The sequence below is a fragment of the Hemitrygon akajei genome, chromosome 22, assembly GCF_048418815.1.
Source record: "Hemitrygon akajei chromosome 22, sHemAka1.3, whole genome shotgun sequence".
Taxonomy (NCBI): domain Eukaryota; kingdom Metazoa; phylum Chordata; class Chondrichthyes; order Myliobatiformes; family Dasyatidae; genus Hemitrygon; species Hemitrygon akajei.
Genome location: NC_133145.1, coordinates 33,450,129 through 33,465,819, shown reverse-complemented (window position 1 = coordinate 33,465,819; position 15,691 = coordinate 33,450,129). Strand labels below are relative to the sequence as shown.

Genomic DNA, 15,691 nt, shown 5'->3' with positions numbered 1-15,691 from the left:
GCAGTAAATATGTATATGTTTATTAAATAGTTAAGTTAAAATAAGCAGTGCAAAAAACCCAGAAAAAATAGTCAGATAGTGTTCATGAGTTCAATGTCCATTTAGAAATGGGATGGCAGAGGGGAAGAGGTTGTTCCTGAATCACTGAGGCTCCTTTACCTCCTTCCTGATGGTAACAATGAGAAGAGGGCATGTCCTGGGTGGTGGGGGGTCCTTAATGATGGACGCTGCCTTCTGATGAGATCTCTATATTATACAGCTACAATGTGATCGATTCTACAATAAATACCATGGACAGGAACAAATGTGTCATTGCAGGACAATCTACTGCTTCCCCACTATTTTAGACAAGAGTGATTATAAAACTGTAGTCTGCCTTAAAAGCAAGTAGAATTGTACAACCAACTAGCTCCTTAAGCATTTAATCAAGCACCAAAACTTCGCTTTTTATACTGTGCTAATACCAGAGTTGTAATAACAACAGGAAGTCGTCTTATCAGATTGCATGTGGAGGAGTCTGTTATTGACAATTTCCTGATCATATCTACACCCAACAAACCACACCCCTGTGTGTCTTTCTTCCTCTGCATAACAAATTATGAAAATGAACTTGCACATCTTTCACAAATTCTAAAGCAAATTTTACTTTGCATCCTGCTACATGGAGAGGGAGGAACCATCAGTCGGTAAATGTGGTTAAAGACAGATGTATGGCTTTACAACTTGTACGTAAAATGAAGACAAAGATGATGCACACTAAGTTCAGCATGTTAGTTCCACGGTAATAAAAGTGTAATTTTCTCATTCCTTTGCAATAACCTTTGAATCAATTAACCAGTACCTTCTCCTTACTCATTTCTCGATTGTTTACTGGATGGTTTACCTTTAACTCCACTTTTATATTTTGAATTATACTCAAAATATTCATAGCAATGACACTGAGACACCACGAGGCTTTACCCTGGTTCTTCCACTTTATTTATTATTGCAGACCACCAACAACAATCTGAAGACATTTGCACTCTGTAGCCACTTTATTAGGTGTAGGAGTGGAGCCCAGAGTGGTCTCCTGCTGCTGCAGCCCATCCTTTTTAAGATTGTTGTGCTTTAAGAGATGCTGCTCTACAAACCACTGTTGTAATGCAGTCTGCTGAGTTCCACCAACATCTTGTGTGTGCAAAGTGTGGTAATTTGAGTAACTGTCACTTTTCTGTTATTTTGAACTAATCTGGCCATTCTCCTCTGACCTCTCTCATTAGCAAGGCGTTTTTGCCCACAGAACTCAAAAGGTTTCAAAGGTACATTTAATGTCGGAGAAATGCGTACAATATACATACCGAAATGATTTTTCTTCGCAACCATCCACGAAAACAGAGGAGTGCCCCCAAAGAATGAATGACAATTAAATGTTAGAACCCCAAAGTCCCCCCCCACCAAGCTCCCCTCCCTCCTGCGCATAAGTGGCAGCAAGCAACAATGCCCCCTTCCCGCCACCGGCAAAGAAAATGTATCGGCACCCCCCCACCGAGCACTCAAGTGTGAGCAAAGCAACAGCAAAGGCACAAACTTGCAGTTACCCCAAAGATTACTTGTTCACTTTGGTATTCAACATACCACAGGCTCTCTCTCTCTTTCCCTAATAAGGGAGAAAGAGGTATCTCCGTTTCATAGCGAGAGGGGGGACAATACAAACAACTCACTGGTTTACGATGTTAAAAGTCCATTGCGTCATTTTTTCTGAGCTCTGTGCCCAAAGATCTCGGGTCTCTGGGCACACAGCCAGAGATCTTCCGTCTCCAGCGACACACCGATCTCCTGCAGAGGCACCGACCTCCGACCACCCCATCTCCAGAGCCATGAAATTTTGGTCTTCCAAAGGCGAGTGAATCTCTTAGGCCAAGCTCTTGGCGTGCCAAGTAACGGCTGGCCGTGAAACCCCAAGAGTGGGTCCCATTCCCGCAAAGAACCATCGTCCGCGTGTAACTCCAGGTCAGTGTCTTCAAAAGAGCCCTGAAAAGGAAAAATAGAGATATTAAAGATGGAAATAGAGCTGTTTCCAAAGATGCAAGCAAAGGAGTTGCTGTTAGGCACCATTAATCCTCCTAAGCTCCTGCCCCTAACTGACACGTACTTGATTTTTTTCTGTTTTTCTCAGCATTCTCTGTAAACTGGAGACTCGTTGGGCATGAAAATACCAGGAGATCAGCAGTTCCTGAGATATTTAAACCACCCCATCTGGCACCAACAATAATTCCATGATCAAAATCACTTAGATCACAATCCTTCCCCATTCCATTGTTTGGTCTGAACAACAACTGAACCTCTTGACCACGTGTGCAAGCTTTTATGCATTGAATTGCTGATTAGATATTTGAATTAACAAGCAGGTGTAAAGGTGTACCTAATAAAGTGGCCATTGAGTATATATCAATGCAGGTCTACCCCTCTGCCATCCTTCACTGACTCTCTGTCAGATTGCTAACCTGACAGAAATGAACAGCAATGGCACAAGCCACTGGTACCTGAACAACAGGATCTAATGCTAACACGTCAGTGCTATTAGTCACACCGTTGATTCAAGTGGCAGCTTTATTTGATTTCACAGACCTTCTAATCATTTGAAAATCAGTTTAAAATGTTTCTGGTAGACTGAGACTGTCATTGTTGTCTGGGAAGGTGTTTGTCTTAAATTTAAACATGGGACAGAAAGATCCATTACTGAGATGCAACAAATTTCTTTCTGTATTATGAAAACCAGCTTGCATCCATTCTTGTTAATGACCTTTATTGTACTTTGTTAGTGTTAAGAGTGCAAATTCATGAGTTGAACATTGGAAATATTTATACATTGTGACTTTGTAGAATAGGAATAACAAGATTCCAATCATCTACATTTACTAGTAACAAACAATCCACTGAATGAATTTAACAGGCCAAGCAACATCTGTGCGGCAAAAGAATTTTCAACATCTTAGGTTGCAGGATTGTAATTGTAGACTCTTGTGAATCCATCTATATTTGTTATCTATTACTATGTCTTTCTCAACATAAGCATTTCCCAAAGTGATTTGTAATCAGTTCGTTGAGTACGTCATATGGTATCTTGGGGAAGTGCACCATCCAATTTACAGCAAGAAACAACAACGATAGCATCGACTGAATGATACATTCATGGTGTGACACCAGGGAAAATCCTCTACACTTCCCTACATACCCCCATGTCCATAACAGAGGAAATGGGGTCTTGCTTTATCATATTTCAAAGAGAGTATCTGCTCAGTCACTTTGATTATCACTGAAATTAAAGTTGCATCACTGACCTTCAAATTTGGAGGAAATTGTCTTATCCACAAATAAAGGTTGATGTCATATGAAGTGATTCAGTTGGCTAGCGCACATCCTATCTATTTTGAAACGTCAAAACACACTTATGGCCTGCCCTGTGTAGTGACTGTAGAATTGAGAGGATATATTTTGCCTAAGGTGCAACATTTTTGGAAGAGTAACTGTGATGTTGAGTGATAAACCTGTGTATAAGTTATGTGACTTTTTTGTTTGACAACATGGGACAGCTTCAGTGGTGTGTTGACAATCCAAGCCCATAGCGAGGTACAAGCTAAAGCCAAGAGGGTAACAGGCATATAAAGTTAAATTTTTAAAGTTTGATTAATTTTTCTCTCATTCATAAATCTTTTCAAGCACACACTATTCCTGTCAAAGAAGAAAATGAAGTGAGTTTAATCTCCAATTTAGCTACTCTAAAGAAAAAACATTTCTCATTTGCACTGTACCCATCAAAAAGACTAAACTTGCAAAATGTTCTGAGAACTAATAGGTCAGGGCAGGGTGGGGTGAGAAAGCTCAAAAACATCATTTAAAGTTTAAAAAAAGCACAAAATGTCAACATTGACTTTCATGAGAAGGCCAGTAAGACCATAGGACGTTGGAACAGAATTAAGCTATTCAGCCCATAAAGTCTGCTCTAATGCCTGATTTATTATCCCTGTCAGTCCCATCCTCCTGCCTTCTCCCTGCAAGCTCTGACACCCTTAATAATCATGAATCTATCAACCTCCACTTTTAATTATACCAAGTGGCTTGGCCTCCACATCTGTCGGTGGCAATGAATTTCGCAATTTCACCAGCCTCTCGTTAAAGAGATTCCTTCTCATCTCTGTTCTAAATGGACATCCTTGTCTTCGGAGGCTGTGGCCTCTGGTCTGAGACTCACTTAACAAATGAGTACAAACAGCTGTGTACATGTATCATAATTGCAAAATAAATATTTTAAGAGATTTTAACTACTGAATCAGCCTATAGTGCAGTTGGAAAGAAATGCATTAGAACAGCGATTTGCTTCTGATTTATTGATTTCACTCTGTGTTTACCAGCATTCTGCAGAAACTCTGTGGACGGGCAGTGGTATGGTTATGATGACAGTAATGTAGAATTGATTCCAGAAGAAGAGATCTGCACACGTAGTGCCTACATACTCTTTTACCAGAAAAGGAACACCATTCCACCCTGGTCAGCCAACAGCTCTGTAACAGGTGCGTGGAGGTTTGTTACAATCATGACATGGTATTCAACAGGCCACTCTTTTCAGTCTAATGTACTTGGAAGTGTCTACAAAATACACAAGCAGTTGACCAAATCGGTTTCCTGATAAACCTGCAAATGGATCATGGAGGGAATGAATTCAAGCACAGGGTGAGTGGAGAGGAGTGGGGGAAAGAGGGCGTGTTAATGATGATTGGGAGAAAGGATCAGAGGTAAGAGGCCAGAAAGAAAGATCATCAAGTTAGTGGTGAAGAAACTGGAGAGAGAAATCTGCACTGTTGAGAGACGGCAAGATGGCATTAGAAAGAGACTTGCAGAATGGGAAGGTAATTGGGGAAGGGCAGAAAGAAGAGGGGGATGGCGAGTTGCGAATGGGGAGAAGTTTTGCATAATGCTGGGTGGATGATCTGTGCATCAACAGCCAGAGACTGGGTGGGATTGATCATTAAGAAAGGGAGCCTACCTGAAGAAGACTTCCTGGTAGCAACCCAGGTAAGACTGAGCACCAAAACTGGTGTCACCCATTAGATCTGCTTCAGTCTGTCAGACATTTCATTTTCAGGCCCAATCTCTTCATAAATTTTGCAAGTAACAACAAAACAAGTTTTTGTGCTGCTTGTGTTCAATGGCTTTCCTGCATATCTGTGTTGTACACATGGAGAGCTCTCACTACAGCTGTGATTTGAGCTCCAATTATGACCTCATAATGCCAAATTTGCACTACCCTAGAAAGGTTGCAGAGGAAACTTCTAAAAACTTCTAGAATTGAAAGGTGTAATTATGAGCATAATTCAAATAATATAAAGTTGTTAGAACACAGGAGACTCAACCGTGGATTTTACAATTATGAAGAATCTAGACAGGGTCAATAAGAAGGATCTATTTCCCTTCTCAGAAGGGTCAAAAAGAGTTAATGTAACTGGGTGAAGGATTAGAGGGCAGATGAAGGATTTTGTTTTCGCCCAGAGTGTCATAGTGGTTTGGAACTTGCTGTCCAATGGTCAAAGCAGAAATCTTCAGCACTTTTAAATAGTAGTTGGATGTGTAGTTGAAGAGTCACAAGTGACAAGGCCATCGATCTAGTGCTCGTAGGTGAGAATAGGTTTGAAGTGTCGCTCAGAGAAATTGGGTTATATACACCAGCCAAGGTTTCTTTTTAATGAATTCTATTTTTTAGCATATGAAAGATGTGCATGCAGTAGAATATGTAGTTTAGTTAGCACACAACACAGAAAAGGCATAGACTATTGTTTGTAAGTACTACAAATATTTTGACAAGTGAGCATAGGATGTTACACTTAACCGTATGAAATTAAAGTTAGGATTTATTTTGGGTTTTGTTTCATGCAGAGTGACTGAGCTAGGTTTAGTGTACTTGAACTGTTGAGGAAGAGGACGTGAGGTAGCATTGAGCTGGGAAAGTGGTTAATTGAAGTGGGTCTTGATGATTCATGTTGTAGATTGGTCACATGAATAAGGTACACTTCTGTCAAGATTGGTTAATGATAAACAAGCTAACACCAAGACATTAGTACATGGCTGTGTAGAACAACAGGTTGTTGTTATGAGCAAAAAGATATGTGAGATAATTTGCAAACTCAGTGAAGAAAGATACACTCACAAAATGGCTTTATCAACCTACAAGTGCTGTGCCACATGCTTTTAATTTTGAAAAGAAAGCACAGATACCACTGAAGCATCAATTGTTATGTTGCATAAATGAACAATATTTTCACAGAAACAACAAATTACCAATGGATTTTGAAAAGGAAATTCTTGGCAAATTTTGCACCAATTTTATTTTTTTGTGCTGAACACTGAAAAGTTGACTTCATCTGACATTCTGAAAGTTGATCATTAATACTGATAACATCTGCTGTTAAGGAACATTTGAATACAACTCTTGCCTTTTCACATTTGAGAGACAAATGAGCAATTAGTCAGACTCGCAGTTAACTATGATGATACAATAATATATATGCATTTTATATTTGTAGGACAGAAGTCTCAGAGCAGCTTGCTTTAGCTGGGTGCCTGGTTCATTCACCATGATAAGGAGTTAAGCAGTAAAGCCTTCAGTAACCGTCCAAGTTTGCTTGTAGATCTGTAGCTTCCTATGTAACTGTTCTGACACATTAATAAAGTACTTTCCCTAATCAACAAAAAATTATTTCAGCATTAATTCCAAGTACTTTATGAGTTAGATTTTTAGCCACAGAAATATGGAGCTCCTGCTTGTGTTTTTAGTTAGTGTAAACTTTGCCAATTAGTGAATGAAGAATTTACTCTTCTTGGTGTCCCCATACCAACCTATTCCTGAGAGCTGCCTTCTTCAGGAAGAAAATTGGGTCCTGTTTTGCACTTGCAGATCAATTTTACATAACTGAAAAGTGATCTGGAGAACAACCAGAGGTTAAAGCGATGGGGATAAGCCCCTTTGTTCAGTTTCTTTTGTGGGCCCACTTGTAGCTTTCTGCAATTAAAATAAAGTGAGGCATTTTCTGTTTAACAAAACTTGTACCACATTTCAATGAACTCGAAACCCTACACAGCAAAAGTGCACTAAAAAATCTTTTACATAATCATGTCATCGCATCAGACCAGCCTCTTTAAGTGAAACCCCAACTCAATATAGTTCACTAAAATCGGTGTTGTGAGCCTGTCTGGAACTTGGATGAGCTGCCTGGCTCGGGTCCTGTGTTCCATGATTGAAGGAATGGCAGGTGCCTCTGGCTCATCCAAAGGTACATTGACATGCTCATTGGTCATGTTGTGATGGCAGCAGAATACTGCAAATCTTGGTGGGCCCGTTTAAGGCGATCTACTGACATACATTCAGGTTTACCCCTCATGTGTGATGATAGTCTTTTTTGCCCCATAACAAAACAGGGAACGGGAGTCCAAGGGAATGTTGATGTGCATCGTGGCAGACAAAAACAAACAAGGCAGAATGTGGGTCAGCAGGTACTCGAGTGCTGTAAGCCATGATTGTAGTGAGGAATAGGTGAAAAGCAATTGTATTTACTGAGGGGGCTGGAATGCTGTTGAGAGGCTGACCAGGCAGTTGTAGCATTAGGAATGAAATCACCTGGTACTTGTAATGGCAGCCCATATGCTATTGCAGGTCCTTCTTTAGGGCAATTCTGAGCCCCAGCAGGACCCATGGGAGCCGGCAACAGTCAGGGAAGCCCTCAGAGCAGCCTTTAAGGAGCGGTGAAACTGCTTGCATAGGCCGTTGGACTGCATTTGGAGTGACGTATCCTAACACCGAGGTTCTGAGTCATCGCAGCACAGAGTTCTGAAGTGAATTGGGGACTGATCAGAGGAAATATCAGATAGTGTGCCAAACCGAGCAACCCAGCTGCTGATAAACGCCTGAGCCATGTCTGCGGCTATTGTCGATACTAGAGGGATGACTTCTGGCCACCTGCTGATACAGTCCACCATGGTAAGGAGGTGCGTGAAACTGTCAGATGGGGAAGAGGACCAGCAAGGTTCACATTGACATGATCAAATCATCGCTCAGGACCTTCTGAACATAATGATTAATTTTTGCCTGCTGACACGCCGCACAAGCTGCAGTCCAATCATGCACGTCCTTTCTGAGGCCATGCCAAACAAACTCTAGTGCAGCCAGTTTCTGTGAGGCCTTCTGGCCCCGATGCGAGGGACCATGTATGGAATCGAAAACAGTCTGTCTCCAGTTTGCGGGCACGATGGGGAAATGGCAACCAGTTGAGGCATCACACAGGAAAGAAACCCTAGCCCTCCTGAACCTAATGTCAGTCAACTGAAGGCCCGTGTCTGCTGTTCAGTAAGCCTGGACCTCTGGGTAATAAATTGGTTGGCTGCCACATTAGCATAAGCCTCCCCTATGTGTACAGGCTCAATGGCGGCCGTGAGAGGAATCGACCACGACATTATTTTTCTCCTTGTTGGGGGCCTAGCTGACTGGGCTTATTGAGGTGGAGAAAGGAGGAGGAGTGATGCATCGCTGCCCAGCTGAGTGTAGACTATCAGCCATTTTAGCAAGCTCCCTATAGTCTATCATGGATGCATTAGTGAGACCAAAGTGAACTGGATCAGGCATTTGTTGCATGAAGAGTTCCTTGAAATTAGACAAGGATGGTGATATGCCAGGAAAGAAAGTGTGTGGTCCATTAGCTCCAAAGTCTTACCATTACCGAGACCAGGTAAGGAGAGCAACTGTTTGGCGCACTCAGACTCTGATAGTCCAAAAGTCTGTAAAAGGTGAGTTTTCAGCGATCGATATTTATCGTGTTCAGGCAGGTGTTCAAGCAGACTCACCACTCTCACAGCCCTGGAATTGCTTAGCGACGCTACTACATAGAAATATTTGGTGTTGTCGGCGGAGATATCTCGCAAAGCGAGCTGGGCCTCTGCTTGTACAAACCAAGCAATGGCATTTTGCTCCCTAAACTCCAGCAGTTTCAAAGCGACTGTGTTGGCCAGCATACTCAATAACTCTGGAATCATCCTAGAGCATTGGGTTTAACAATGTAGGTTTCCACAAAAGTGAGGCATTTTATGTTTAACGGAACCCGTAACACATTTTATTGAATTCCAAAACCTACACAGCAAATGGGCTAAAAGCCTTTTACGTGATAGGGTCATTACATCAGACCAGCCTCTTAAAGCAAAACCCCAACTCAATGTTGGTGGTTGTGAATTATGGACATTTCTACCATACAGATCTCACAGGCATCTGTGATACTTCCTTAGCCTGGCCTACCCATGCCCTTACACTCCTCATTTCAACCCTGATCATGGGCCCTTAACTCCAGCACTTACTAACCCATTAATATGCTGTTCTGGCACTCACTGGCCATGCAATAAATCTGTCCATCAGCTGGACAGGAGGCATAACATCACCAGGACTTCCACACTCAAGATAGCTGGAATTCTCAGCCTTATACAGCATCACTCACAACTAAATTTGGGAAGTTATTTAGGAAATTATGAACATCAACTTGTAATGAAGGGGCAGCTAATGAAGTAATTGTTCATTTCATCCCAAAATGTGATTGACAAATGTAATTTCCAAATTTGGCCAGGGTTGTAGCAGACCTAGAATGCGCCATAGAAGTGCTATGGTTTAATCTCGTTGATCTTATGTAATTATTTCTTATCATGCAGGTTCCACAAGTTCGTCAATCTCTGATCATTGGCTTAACCGGCTAACTGGAGACAGCAAACGAGGGAGCCTAGTATCTCGAGGGTCAACGAATTGCACGTCCCTTCCTTCATCTCCAGAATCTCCTGTCTTCCCTGATAATCCGATAAAGGATAAAAATGGTATGACGAATTCAAAGTAGGGACCCCTGGTCATTACTGTTAGGGGTAGGGAGAGAATTCCTCAGTACTGCTTAACCATGACTGAGGACACAAAAGAATACAGATGCTGGAAGCTGGAACATAAAGTGAACTTCTCGGGGATCTCAGCTGGTCAGGCGGCATCTGAAGAGAGAAATGGTTCAGGCTGAGACCTTTCATCTCGACTAAAAGAGTGAACAGAAGATAGTGAATGAATGAATGAAATTATTTTATTTTGGTCAGTACAAACATAACGAAAAGCATCATTTTACAACAATGATTTCATAGGACAGAATTACAACAAAAAAAAAGATATTCTTTAAAACAGACCGAAAGGGTGCCCCCTGAAGCTACGCCTACCCCTCTTACTCATCACATCAAAAACAAAAAATTTCATAATCTTTTAACACAAAATCCAATTCCAAATATCAAGTATTTACATTACTCCCATTCATTTTGAATCATCTATTTTATATTTGTTCATTAAATAATTTTTAAATAATTTTTTAATCTTGTTAAGTGTAGTGCATGTTTTTCAATTCTTACCACAACTGTTCCATAGTCGGTAGGAAGAGGTGAGGGGGAAGGTTGGGGTAAGAGCTGGCAAGCAGTAGATGGATCCAGAGGAGAATAGATTGTTTGGCTTATGAATCAGGTGGGGGAAAGAAGGATGGTAAGACCAATAGAGGCTGGGAGATGATCAAAGGGTTTCAGATGATGGAATCTGGTAAGAACAAGGATGGTGGGAAGCTGAGAACAGTGGGAGGGGGGAGGAGGATAGAAGTTTGCAATGAGTAGATGGAGTAGGTGAGGAAATAGAAGGAAACTGGGTTATAGGGGTCATTTGGAAAGAAAGGGTTGTATGAGAGGACCTGGATAGTTCAGAAGGAGACAGAAAGAAATAGAGGGTAGCACATTACCTGAAATTTGAGAATTCAGTGTTCATTCCATGGCATTGTAGACAGCCCAAGTGGAATATGAGGTGCTACTTTGATAGTTTGCGTTTGGCTTCACCCTGCTAGTGGAGGAGGCTGAAGCCAGACAGGTCAGTGTGGGAATGAGGAATGGTAGTAGGAAATTTAAAATAAATACCACACAGCCATCTTCTAGTCCACAACATGAAGTTCAGGTTGTGAATTGTAAGGATTCTCTTTGGCACTTGCATGTGCAGCAGATCTGAATGCCACTCTGCTGTTGTAGATTGGTAACTCAGCGGCTTTGACATCACCTTTTCTAAACTGACTGGGCACATTGAGCTAGAAATGGTCAATTTAGGGGACAGGTGGGAGGCACACCTTGTCAAAACTACTAAACTGCCTGCCCCATAAAATCCACCTGAACTATCTGGAAGAATCTGCAATTCCCACAATGGTTTTTTTAGCACCTCAGAACCCATCAGGTTTGCTGGAATCAGTTCATCTTCAATCCCAGAGACAGCTGAAGAAGAAAATATTCAAGTACAAACTCCTGACCCTCTTCCATCTTGTAGCCTGCTTTCCTTCACATAAATGTTGTTTTTGCAATGTTGTAAATTTGTTACTGGTAAAAGTAATCTTCGCAAGTGTGCCAGCTTTTGAAAACATTAACTAGAAAAATGTAAGTTATTTAAGTTGTTTGGAAAACCCTTTAACTGACAGTCTTCTGATCTTCCTAGGGGGATTTGAACTACGTCCTTTTGTACGTGGTATTCAAGGAAGGAGCATTAGTATGAAAGGATCATCTTCTGCTGCGGCACCTAAAAATGCAATTCTTAAAAACACAACTCTACGTTGGTCACTGGGATCCAAGGACAGACCAAAATCAATGCCTGGTGCCTTGGTTGAGTATTTGGAATCTGGTCGTAGACCCAGGTGCACAAAAGAGTCCATTGTCCCAATAATGACAGGTTCTACTGACCTTGACTCTCTGCCAACCACAGACAAACCAACACAGCTTAATTCAGATAGCTATGTTGACAGTACAAAGCAGACAGGAATGGGATTGAGTGTAGATTACTGCATAAGTACTGCTGGAAACAGGGATGGAAATGCTCCCATTGAGCGAGCCTCCGACTCTTCAAACAACCTTCAGAGAAGATGTAGCAAAGAGAATTCCATAGATGAAAAGACAAGTACACTGAAGAGAAATAGTAAACAAAGAGGCCCTGGAACCTTGCAAAGAAAATCATCAAAACTAACAGTTGATAAATCAGAAGGGTATAAAGGTACACCACCTGTCAAAACAGAAGAACCTTTACAACTAAGAGATGACAGAATAAGTAAGAGTATTAGTGGATATAGTATTGGTTCTGTGAGCAGCTTGGCTCTGAGTGACACTTTGAAGAGAAGAAAAGGACATCATGGTGTTGAGAAGTTGGAAAAATCTCCCTCCTTGAGGAGCTCAGATGTTGAACCAATTTCAGCTTTGATCTTTCAAGAAGCAGAGAAGGATTGTAAAACTGAAGAAGCAAAGCTGAATGACAGAAAGTTTACATTTTTGAAAACAAACTTTTTGAGGAAGGATTCCAAAAAGCAAGGTGAATTTGACAAATGTCGGACTGTCGAAGGTATCAGTGGATCATCTAGAATATCTCTCTCCAATGGAGCATTGAATGGTAAGCAGAGGGCAGACTCTATAAATGAGTGCAGGGCAAAATTAGATGCAAATGGAGCCAAAAACACTATAAAAAATAGAGAAGGATTGAACAATGGCAGACTTAGTATTTCAGGACAAGAAATTCGACGATCACAGAGCTCATCCAATATAGTGGTTAAGGATGACTTGACCTTGAAGAGATCAACATCACTTCAGAAGAATGGACCAATTTCTCAACAAGCTAGAAATCTCCATATGGAAAAGTACGGTACAATGCAGAGGATGAGATACAGTACTTCCTCACTCGGAAGGAAAAAACCTGTGCCTGAATCAAGTTTTTAACAACTGTGGATTGAATGAACATAATGAAGTGATTGTAGTTTTATAATTAGCTGCACTATTTTTCTGTTCCTTGTTTTACATTCTTCAATTAATATCCAATATTTGTAAGTAATGTTTGAAATTTTACACCTATCTAAAGACAAATGTAAGATTATATAGATTTGTTAACTTTCTGTGATATGAGCTCAGATGTTTCCCTTTAATATAATTGGCTTATTTTAATCAGAATGCAATAAGATTTTAATGTAGCTGAAACTCAAATAATATTCAAAATCTACAGCAAGCTTATTAACAAATTTTACTCACTAATTTGTTATAAAAGAATACTTTTGTAAAAAAAAAGTTTGTATTGTAGATACATTTGAATGGTGTAGGTATAAACAAAAATATCAATATTTACAGAAGAGGAAGTCTTTTTGCTGCCTAAAACTGAATGTCATCTGTTAACATCTATAATGTATTAAACCATCTTTATGTAAAGGAACATGGCACAAAGTTTACTATTGATTAAACATTATCAGAGTACTGAACATTTACTGTAAAGTGCTTGTTTTATTCAGGAATGATCCAAGTTCTTCAAACCTTTAAGAATCATTCTTCCAAGATCACCTTCAGGAAGCACATGGTTAATGTTTGAGCTCACATCCACAAACCCATCTGCTGATGCCCTGCCTAAGTGCGATTCTTTTTATGCAAGTTTGTTCAAGTTATTTCAGCTTCACAATGAGATTGGTCTTCACTCGAGACTCATACAAATGCAGTCTCCAATCAGGAATGAGGAGATAGAGTTAGATAGATAGATAGATGGCCAAGCCAGAGTACAATTCACAACAGAACACTGCCTCAAGCAGAACTGCAGTTATTTCAATCAGTTGGGGTTCAGCACAGTACCTTAGGTTCTTCAATGGACACAGTATTTGGTTGCTGAATCATCAGGTGCATGTAGGTGCCAGTTCATTTGGAACATGATCTAAGTGCTGCTTATATTAAAGTAGTGAATCAAATTGTAGTATTTGGAGACATAGGAGCAGAATTAGGCCATTTGGCCCATTGTGTCTGCTCCACCATTCCATCATGGCTGATTTATTATCCCTCTCAACCCCATTCTCCTGCCTTCTCCCCATAATCTTTGACACCCTGACTAATCAAGAACCTATCCAACTCCGCTTTCAATATTCTCAATAACTTGGCCTCCTCACAGCATTGAATTCCATAGATTCACCACCTTATGGCTAAATAAATCCTTCATATCTCTGTTTGAACGGCACATCATTCTATTCTGAGGCTGTGCCCTCTGATCCTAGACACTCTCACTATAGTAAACATCTTCTCCACATCCACTCTATTTAGGCCTTTCAATATTTGGTAGGTTTCAATGAGATCTCCCCTTATTCTCATCAACTCCAGTGAGTAAAAGCTCAAAACAATCAAACACTCCTCATAAAAAAGAGAAAATCTGCAGATGCTGGGAATTCAAGCAACATACACAAAATGCTGGAAGAACTCAGCAAGCCAGGCAGCATCTATGGAAAAGAGTAAACAGTGGATGTTTCAGGCTGAGACACCAACAGAACTGTAAAAAAAACCTCCTCATATGTTAAGCCTTTTATTCCCAGAATCACTCTCATGAACCTTCTTGTGACCTTCTCCAATGCCAGCACATCTTTTCTGCGATAAAGGGCCCAAAACTGCTTATAGTACTCCAACTATAAAACCTCAGCATTGCATCTTTGCTCTTGTATTCTAGTCCTCTCAAAATGAGTGCTAACATTGCATTTACATTCCTTACCACCTTCACGTTAATCTTTAGGTAATCCTGCACTCCCAAGTCCTTTTGCACCTCTGATTTTTGAATTTTCTTCCTGTTTAGGAAGTAGTCTATGCCTTTATTCCTTCTGCCAAAGTGCATCACCATACACTTCCCTACACTATATTCCTTCTACCACTTTGTCTATTCTCCCAAACTGTCTGTCGGTCTGCAGACTCTGCTTCTTCAATACTACCTGTCCCTCCACCTATCTTCCTATTATCTGCAAACTTGGCCTCAAAGCCATCAATCAATTCCATCAAAAAACTGTTGACATATAACGTGAAAAAAAGCGGTCTTAGTACTGACCCCTGAGGAACACTAATAGTCACCCGTAACCAACCAAAGTAGGCTTCCTTTATTCACACTCTCTGCCTCCGCCAGTCAGCCAATTGTTAGGCAGTCTAATGTGCATCACCTTTTCAAAGGCCTTCCAAAAATCCAAGTAAACCAAATACACTGGTATGTCTGTTGTTTCCTCAAAGAGTGCCAACAGAATTGACAGGATGGATTTCCCCTTAAAGAAAAAATGCTGACTTTTTGGCTTACGACTGGTCTTCCACAGTGAAAACTGATGCAAAATAGTTACTAAGTTTGCTTGCCATTTCTTTGTCCCCCATTACTACCAGAACAATGTCAATTTCCAGCGGTCCAATGTCTACTCTCACCTCTCTTTTACTCTTTATGTAGCTGAGAAAAATTTTGGTATCCTCTTTTATGTTACTGCCTAGCTTTCTTCTATATTTCATCTGTTCTCTCCTTATGGTTTTTTTTAGTTGCCTTCTGTTGGATATTAAAGGCTTCCCAATCCAGTGCTTTCTCAGCATATATGACTAATAAACTCTTCTCGGGCTTCCAGCCGGGCACAGGTATTGATTTTAACTAATGTTTTGATGACTGAGTCTGCCATCACATTATCAGTTAAAATCGATACCTGTACCCATTTGGAAGTCAGAGAAGAGTTAATTTGCTTCCCAATCCACTAACTTCCCATTAAGTTTTCCTATATTATATGCCCTCTTTTGCTTTTATGCTGTCTTTGACTTCCCTTGTCAGCTACAGTAGCCTCAATCT

General features: G+C 40.7%; 1 protein-coding gene across 1 annotated transcript in view; it reads left to right on the top strand.

Annotated features, from left to right (window-relative positions):
* The window catches only part of usp43a (ubiquitin specific peptidase 43a), a 457,910-nt gene extending 444,570 nt beyond the window's left edge, over positions 1 to 13,340 (top strand). Inside the window, exons 14-16 of the mRNA XM_073025952.1 lie at positions 4,392 to 4,550; positions 9,718 to 9,876; positions 11,549 to 13,340. Coding sequence (XP_072882053.1) covers positions 4,392 to 4,550; positions 9,718 to 9,876; positions 11,549 to 12,810 — 1,580 coding nt within the window. The 3' untranslated portion in view covers positions 12,811 to 13,340. The remainder of the gene's footprint in view (positions 1 to 4,391; positions 4,551 to 9,717; positions 9,877 to 11,548) is intronic.
* Positions 13,341 to 15,691: the final 2,351 nt, after the last annotated feature.